Genomic DNA, 8,488 nt, shown 5'->3' on the forward strand with positions numbered 1-8,488 from the left:
TGCCTCACCTGACATATTGCAGCAACTTTGTCCTCTGGCTGGCTTGCCGATGGTTGCATGGTGTATGCACAGGTGTAGGGTGCTCACAGATAGACACCACTATTTCCCCTGGAAGAGGAGAGGTAGCTTCCTGTGGGTCTCTCTCAGTGAGGAAACTTTGCCAAGAACCCCTTACCAGCCTTCCCACCCTTGCTGTTGGCTAGAATTGTATCTTGTGCCCATTCCTAGCTCAGTCATTGCCTTGAACCTGTCAGGATTTGCCCTTGGGCCAGGAGTCAGGCTTCCTCTTGTTCAGTCAAGTGGGGAGGCAGGGTGGTAGTATCTGAGGGTCAATTGGGCTTGGCTGGTAGGTGCTGAGTATAGCACCTCCTGCGGTGGCTGTGAAGGTTCATGGAGGCGCATGGATGCTCCTAGTTCAGTACTTCCTTTGATTCTCCATAAAGAGCTACTGTCACTGATGACAAAGGCCCGATTTGTTCACCTAACCTGTGTTGAAGTCTGGAGCCCTTGGGCACAGCTAGAATGGTCACATGATCTGGTGCACAATTCTGAGTGTAAAGCTGTGGAGTTCCATGCACCAAGAAAGCATTCACTGCTAATCTTCAAGGCAGGGACACTTCCATGGAAGCTCATCTCTTTGCTACTTAGGGTTTATCTTTTTTTTAAAAAAAATCTATGGTAAGTATTATGTTATGTATACCTTACTGCAGTAAAAAACACACAACAAGAACATAACACATATTTGTTAGAAGAATGTTCTTTCTGTGTCTCTCCTGAGCATGAGTGTACACTTGCCGTGGGTTCACCTGGTTTGGTCTGTCGGCAGGCAGCGCATCTGCCTGGCGTGATCTGTAAGCCTGCAGGGCAACCTGCCCACCATGCTGCGCCCACTAGCTTTCCCTTAGTCGGTGTGAGAGGAGAAGAATCTAAAAGAAAATGAAGCACCCACGACATCACTGTGTTGAAATTTTAACTGAATATCTATATGGTTTCATTCGGTGTTTGTGATTGTCAGCGTTTATGTGGTTGATCCTACTGTTCATGTGGTTTTATGTGAAGCCTGCTTTTTTATCTTTTTACTGACACATAAACTGTAAGTTTACTAAAAACTTTAAAGTATATACAAAATGTACCTACTGTTCTCCTGGCATTAGACTAACAGTACTTGTACTTTTTTTTGCCCTTCTAAACATGCTGCATGATTCTTTTTGTGCCAAAATGTCTAGTCTTGTTTCAAATGATTTCCTCAGGGGCAGATTTCCAGGAGGGGTTATTAGATTAATACTTTCGTCCAGCTTATTTTGTAGAAAGTTGTACCAAATCCGATTTCCAGCAGCAGTGCACCAAAGTGCCTCCTCGATGCTTAGCGCCTCGGTTTTGCACAGTGGATGCAGCACATTCGTTTTCTCAGGGACTAACTCCAGCCCCTCTTGTAGGAGGTAGAGATGATGAAAGCTGCGTGTCGGAAAGAATTAGAGAAAAACAGAAGCCACGTTCTTCAGCAGAATCAGAGGCTCGATACCTCTCAGAAACGGATTTTGGAACTGGAATCTCACTTGGCCAAGAAAGACCACCTTCTTTTGGAGCAGAAGAAATATTTAGAGGACGTCAAAGTCCAGGCAAGGTAACTCCCGTGGGGACAAGTTTCTGCAGTGATATGTTCCTTTGTTGGTAGGGCATTTTATATTCTGGGGTGGTCTGTATTTCAGAGGACAGCTGCAGGCGGCAGAGAGCAGGTATGAGGCTCAGAAAAGGATCACCCAAGTGTTTGAATTGGAGATCTTAGATTTATACGGCAGGTTGGAGAAGGATGGGCTCCTGAAGAAACTTGAAGAAGAAAAAGCAGAAGCAGCTGAAGCGGCAGAAGAAAGGTAGGAACAAAGAGGCGAGAGCAGGAGCCTCGTCCCTGAGCTGCCAGCAGCAAAACAGGGCATGCTTCTCAGGGCATGAGAACCCTCCCTGCATTAGGCAGGACTGCGGCAGTCAGACTCCCCCTGCACCCGGTGGTCTCTCTGCGTCCCTGTCCTTGGCCCCGAATCGCGAGATGTCCTCGTGTGCCATTTGTCTCCTGTCCCTCGTTGAGACTCGGTTTCTCTTGCTGAGACCTCACTCTTGGGTTCTCTGCTCTAAAGTGCAGAGCTCGGTGTCTGTGTGAGCATGCCATTGTAGTTGCATGGCTCCCAGCACAGATGCTGCCAACACTGTCCCTTTTCTCCCCCCTGGATTTCTTATAGGCTTGCCTGTTGTAAGGATGGCTGCTCAGATTCTGTAACAGACCACCATGAAGAGGCATCTGGCCACAACGGCGAGACCAAGCCCCCCAGGCCTGGTGGTGCACGGGGCAGCAGTGGAAGTAGAGGGGGTGGAGGTGGCAGCAGTGGCGGCAGCAGCAGCGAGCTTTCAACCCCAGAGAAACCCCCCAACCAGAGGGCAGGCCTGTTCAGCAGTCGGTGGGAAACGACCGTGGGAGAGCCTGCCACCAGCATTCCCACGACTGTCGGCTCCCTTCCCAGTTCAAAAAGCTTCCTAGGCATGAAGGCACGAGAGTTATTTCGTAATAAGAGTGAGAGCCAGTGTGATGAGGACAGTGTAACCATCAGTAGCCTTTCTGAGACGCTAAAGACAGAACTGGGCAAAGACCTGGGTGTGGAAGCCAAGACTCCCCCAACCCTTGATGGCCCACACCCCTCCCCCCCGAACCCAGACAGTGTTGGACAGCTCCACATCATGGACTACAATGAGACTCATCATGAACACAGTGAAGGATGACGGTCAATCAGTGTTAACTTGCAGGTTGTTGGCATAGAACAGGAAGTGTGAATGCTCGTTCCCAGGCTTTCCTATTTCTAGGGTCTGGGTGGCTAGCTCACGTGGTGGAAATGGGATGGAGGTCCTTTTGACAGTTGACTGAATGCAGAACGGTTTTTGGATCTGGCATTGAAATGCCTCTTAACTTTCCCTTCAGCCCACTCCCCAGCCTGTCTTTAATTTACCCAGCAGTGTGGACTAATCCGAGGGCCAGTTTGCGTTCCTCAGTAGCTTTATTTTCTTCCTTCCCCCACAATGGTTGCACCCTTTGAACCTGTGCAATATGAGGCCAAATTTACTCTTTGAGTCTAACACACCACTCTCTCCTTTCCTGAAACTTGGAGAATGGGTTGGCTCTCTGTTAGCCCAGGTAATTGGTGGTGTTGCAGGTAAGTCTGGTTTTATCCCTTTCCACGGGGATGTAGCTTGCAAGGCTGGTCATCTTCATGTGGAAACTTTTTACATGAGACTTTTTCACTGCTTTTTGGTTCTGAAGTTCAGCATCTGAAGCAGCAGATCTAGAGAAACAATAGTTTATTCACCCTTACGTTCTTTTGGCAGTTCTGATAAGCTTCCTAGAAAGTTCTGTGTGAACAAATGTCTTGTTAGAGAAGTCCGGAACTGGCACTGTGGAGACCATCCTTCCCCTTAAGGAATGCTCCATCCCCTTCCCCCCCCTACCTCTTATTTATTTGGTGTTTGCTGGAAAGCTGGGACTGCTCTGACCAGGCTGGCATGGGGGCAGTAAAACCTACTCTCTGCAGGAGGGAAGGTTGGTGGCTTGAGTAGTTGCCTGAGAAGCCCTTGTGGATGGGGAACTGCCCCTGGAGCAGGGATCTGCTAGCTGAGCCTCGTGGTTCATCCCTACCCCACTCCCCCCGCACCCTGCCCCCCTCTGTCTGCCTCTCTCCCTTTGTGTTTCTTTGAGCCTCTTTAAAGCTTTGAGTTTATGTTTCTTGGTGATGCTGCAGCAGAAAGGCTCTGAAGGTCCAAAGAATTTCTTCATTGCTTCTCAGGCTGGTAGAGCCGCCTCACCATTGCAGGTTCTAAACCACCAAAAAGGTAACAGCTTTCTCACATCACCCTAACTTTCTGGGGCCGGCCCTCCAGGGAGCTTGATCCTACTCCCTTCCTGCGTGTTAGTAATGGCTGAGCATTGATAAAGTTAGTCTGACGTGCACCCTGGGATGACCACACATGCTCAGGGGAGGGGACTCAGCACAGCATCTGAACTCAATGCAGGCTCTGGAGGTTGATGCTAGAAGCCTAAGAGTTGTTGCTTAGTGTCCTTGCTAAGGCAGGGGGAGACTGGTAGGAAAGAGCTGATGAACTTGGTTTTCCTCTTTTTATTCTTTGAGTTAAAAGAGGGGTCAGCTGTGAAAGGGAAAAAGACGGATTGTAACAGTACGAAATTTTACTGCATGCAGAAGCTTCCAGCATGTGAGGGTAAAGGTCTCTTCTGTGTAGTGTTGCAGTAAATATTCTAGCACCTCTGACCAGAGGAAGCTAGATCATGAGAGATGCTGTGTCACCAAGACTACAAGGGCACGAGGCCTCATCAGGACAGAATCTTCAGGTGTGCTCAGCTGTGCCTGGCCTGGCCCCACCTGGCAATTGCTGCTGGATGTCCTCTGTGGACTACTGATAACCCCATGTGGTGAATTTGTCCAAAGGAAAGCTTAAAATCGAGTATATCCTATTCCTAGTTCAGTTTTAAAAAAGGAAAGCACAACAAATTCAGAAAGGGAAAAAAAATGTTAACTGGATACCTACTGAAACCAGGTCAAAATGCTCACCCTCCCCCAGCCCAAGAGACCTGTGCCACAGAACAAAGACACCCGGCATTTAAATCAAAGCCTTTTCCCTGATTAATCAGCAAAGGCAGAGACCAATGTAAAGAAAGAAAAAACCTTTTAAAAAACATGGGCAGATTGTAAAAATCCAGGGAAGGAGGTGGCCACATGGTGAAGTGGGCTGCAGCCTGTGCTGGAGGCTCCAAGGCAGGTGTCTGGGCCCAGGGCCCTTGGCACATCCCTCCCGCCCAGCTGTCTGCTCAGCTCGACAACCACAGCCCACCCAGGGCTGCTGCACTCAGCCTCCTTTGGGTTCTAGCGGGCCATGCATTTTGTTCAGCCAAGGCTGGGGCATTGAGGCCTGGATGCATGTTGAAGTTACCCAGCCTAAACAGTTTCAGGAATCAAGTCAGTAGCCAGATTTAGTTCAGTTTTTAAAAACGATAAACCTGCCTGCCAGGAGTCAACAGGTCACTTGATCGGGTTGTGGCAAGTTTTTTTTAAGGATGGAAAGGTGATAGTAGAGGGACACTAGAGAGAATTTGAATCTGGGAGCCAGCAAGGCAAATGTTTTAGAATAATTAGCATCAGGGGCAGAACCAGATGGTTCAAGCGGCTTGGTGTTGACTCACGTCGGGCTTGAGCAGCCTCCACCCCGCCACTCAGAGCAGGCTTGTCAGCCTCAGGGCCATGTGGCCGGTGTGCGTGACCTGCTCTGATCCCCACATGACACTAACCAGGGTAGGCACAGGCCCTGCGATTGGAGTCTGCTTCTTGGGCAGCATGAAATTTGTTTTCGAAAGCAGCACTACAGTATCAGCGGTGGGGGTCAAGGGTAGGGTGGGGCAAGGGCGGGCAGAGATGGCAGCATTGTCTCCACAGAGAAGGCACATTCCTGAGTCTGCTGTAGGACAGATGCACATGGACCTCTCCCAGACAGGACTTTGAGGGATTTTAAAAAAGGTTTTGACGGGGTTTTGCCATAAAGTCCACAAAAATTGTATGATATTGGAAGGAGGGGCTTGTCATGGGTGAGAAAACAGATCCAAAGGCAGGACACAGAGGAGACAGGGATCATTTTTTGGGTCAAGAGGTTTTTTTAAAAAGCATCCGTGCAGCTGAGCGCTAGGCCCAGCTGGGTGCAGCAGGTGAGCACACGTGGCCTCCCTAGTGTTCAGCTGTGTTTCAGCTGCCGGGTGTTCATACCAGGCTCTGGGAGCACAGATGGAGGCAATAGGTTAAGCTACTGTGTGAGCCGGAGTGCATGTGCTGTGCAGAGGGGAAGAGGCCAGCTCTCCTGAGCAGGGAGCCTGGGAGTCCAGCAGGCTGCCGTGGTCCCAGAGGCTGGCACAACACAGAGCAAAGTCAGGACGGCAGAACATGAAACTCCAGGCCCTGAGCTGGCCCCATTTGCCACTACCTGTGTAGTTTCCAGTGGTTTTGTCACAAAAGGCCAAAGTCTTGCTGTTGCATACGAGAGGGTGACTGATACAGTGGTGGCAATGAGGGGATCCCTATGAGCTGGGCTGCAGCAGTTCAGACTCACAGTTTCAAATGAAAAATTGGGTGTCTGTGTGTAAAGACTATAGCACGTACTATGACTAGACAGTGGGAGTTTGTACCAAATACTAGAACATGCCACTCGAAGCCAGAATGGAAGACAAGTGAGAGGAAGTGCACATGCAGATGACTGTTTCTCTGATGGAGACCCCGAGAGGTGGCAGGAAGCCATGCAGGTGTAAGAAGGGTGTGGGCAGAGTGGAGGCCTGGTCCCCAGCTGCTGTGCAGGTGAAGGACCACCCAGCCTGGGAATGTTCTTGGAAGAAGCCAGCCCCTCTTGGGGTGGTCCCTGACGAGCACAATCCCACCCAGAGCTTGTCTCCTGCGGGGAAGAGAGGGGCTCCAGGAATGACCCATCAGCACACCTCCCTGTCCACTCCTGAGGCACATGTGCCGGAACACGTCTCCAGCACCACCGTGTCTGTGTATGTGCTTCCGTCCAGAGTTGTGTCACACGAGCCTTCCCCTCCCTGACACTGCAGAGGAATCAGTGCCCTTGATGGCGCTTTTCTGTATAGGTGAAAGAACAAGTTTAGGTTGGGGCCCGTCCCTGAGGCTGCTGCTGTGACCCTTGTCCCCTTGAGGCTCATGTTCCCGTCCTTCTGTCTGACATGCATGGGGAGGGTGTTTCCATCTTTTCCACACCGTCCTCCAGTCTGTACGTGCTCACCTGAGAGAAGAGGGAATCTTGCCCGGGATAGTGAGCACCTGTGTGTGTCCACAACTGATTCTGGCCTTGAAAACAATTACTGAAGGCAGAGGACCCTCTGCTCCCTTCCCTTCCCTTTCCCCTTCCCCCTTCCCCCTTCCCTTTCCCCTTCCCCCTTCCCCCTTCCCTTCCCTTCCCATCCCTTCCCATCCCTTCTCATTGCCACCGAATTGTCCATCCTGTGGGATAAGTAGGATAGTTGAACCATTGGAATAGATCTTTTAGAGGAGAGTCCTGAGCGTTGAGACCCCCTCCCGCCAACGTCAACCCCTCCTCCCTTCCCCCACCTTGCTACAGTGTTTGGACAGGAGGGTACGGGCGCTGCTGGATGCAGCAGATACTTTGGCTGATCAAAGAGGCGGCCAGGCATTTTGCACCAGGAAGAATCAGTGATCGCTTTTCAGAAGACTTCTATGGACCATAATAAACATTACGGAGGAACAGATTTTGCTAAGACGTAATCTAGTTTTATAACTCAATCATGGATCAACCACATATGGCTAACTTGCAGTTTAAAGGGATCCCATCAGTGAAAAAAAAGATTTTTTTTAACTGACTGCTTTTACTTAAGTTTGAGAAAGTCCTCTCGTCAAAAGGTTTAAACCTTCCCGCCTCGATCTTAAAAAGCATGTCAAACAATCCACGTCAGATGCCATAAACAAGAACTGTGAGAGAAAATGGTACAATCTTAAATGAATGGGAATTGGAATCAAAAGGGTTTGCTGTCCTTCTTAGAATGTTCTAAAATGTCAAGGCAGTTGCTTGTGTTTAACTGTGAACAAATAAAAATCTATTGTTTTGCACTACTCTGCTGTGTTGACATGAAGTGACTCATGCTGGCCTCCAAAGGCCTCGCAGGTAAAGCAGGGACCTGTCTGGATGCAGGGGGCTCCTGGCTTGGTTGGCTACCTCGGGCAGCTGGAGGAGGGGCTGACAAGTAGAATCTGGCTGTGGTCTCTGTAAGTCCCCTTGTGTTCTAGCCAATGACCTGGCACAGCCATAGGTCCTACCTTTGTCTGCCTCAGATCCCTGCCTTTCCCCTGGAGTGGCACGGGGACATGGGAGGGGTGACTTGAGTCATCTCCGAGATGTTCCCGCCTGCCGGCCTGCCCTGCTGTCCATGCTTAGAGTGCGCTCACCTCCCTGGGGGTTGCTGGCCGTTGGTTTTAATACAGTCCTTTTGGGGCAGCAGTGGTGGTGCAGTGATTTAGCACCGCCTGCAGCCCAGGGTAATGATCCTGGAGACCCGGGATCGAGTCCCATGTCAGGCTCCCTGCATGGAGCCTGCTTCTCCCTCTGCCTGTGTCTCTGCCCCCCCCCCCCTCTCTGTCTCTCATGAATAAATAAAATCTTAAAAAAAAAAAAATCCTTTTGGTGGAGCCTAACAACACCGAGGTTGTCAAGAGCTTACTGGTCTGGCGCAGCCCGCACCCACCACCTTCCTTCTGTGATGTTATTGGGTGTTTGGAAGATGGCAGGAAATACCTTACCCAGCTGTTAGGTCCAGCCTCGCCTCATCTCTTCCTGGGAATGCACATTTCCAGCTGCCCCCGGACATCAGTGTGCTCTGCCCATGTTAATGGCAGAAGCAGACTCAGAGGTGGCAGTTTTTTATTTT

The 8,488-nt window shown here is 50.2% G+C and overlaps 1 protein-coding gene across 12 annotated transcripts in view; it reads left to right on the plus strand.

Moving 5' to 3' along the window:
- TSC1 (TSC complex subunit 1) overlaps nucleotides 1-7,676 on the plus strand; it is a 49,614-nt gene extending 41,938 nt beyond the window's left edge. For all 12 annotated transcript variants that reach the window (XM_072748268.1, XM_072748273.1, XM_026009575.2 and 9 more), the window contains 3 exons: nucleotides 1,437-1,624; nucleotides 1,710-1,871; nucleotides 2,235-7,676. In XM_072748268.1, the coding sequence (XP_072604369.1) occupies nucleotides 1,437-1,624; nucleotides 1,710-1,871; nucleotides 2,235-2,769 (885 nt within the window). In that variant the 3' untranslated portion in view covers nucleotides 2,770-7,676. The remainder of the gene's footprint in view (nucleotides 1-1,436; nucleotides 1,625-1,709; nucleotides 1,872-2,234) is intronic.
- Nucleotides 7,677-8,488: the final 812 nt, after the last annotated feature.

This window comes from Vulpes vulpes, chromosome 2, assembly GCF_048418805.1.
Source record: "Vulpes vulpes isolate BD-2025 chromosome 2, VulVul3, whole genome shotgun sequence".
Lineage (NCBI taxonomy): Eukaryota > Metazoa > Chordata > Mammalia > Carnivora > Canidae > Vulpes > Vulpes vulpes.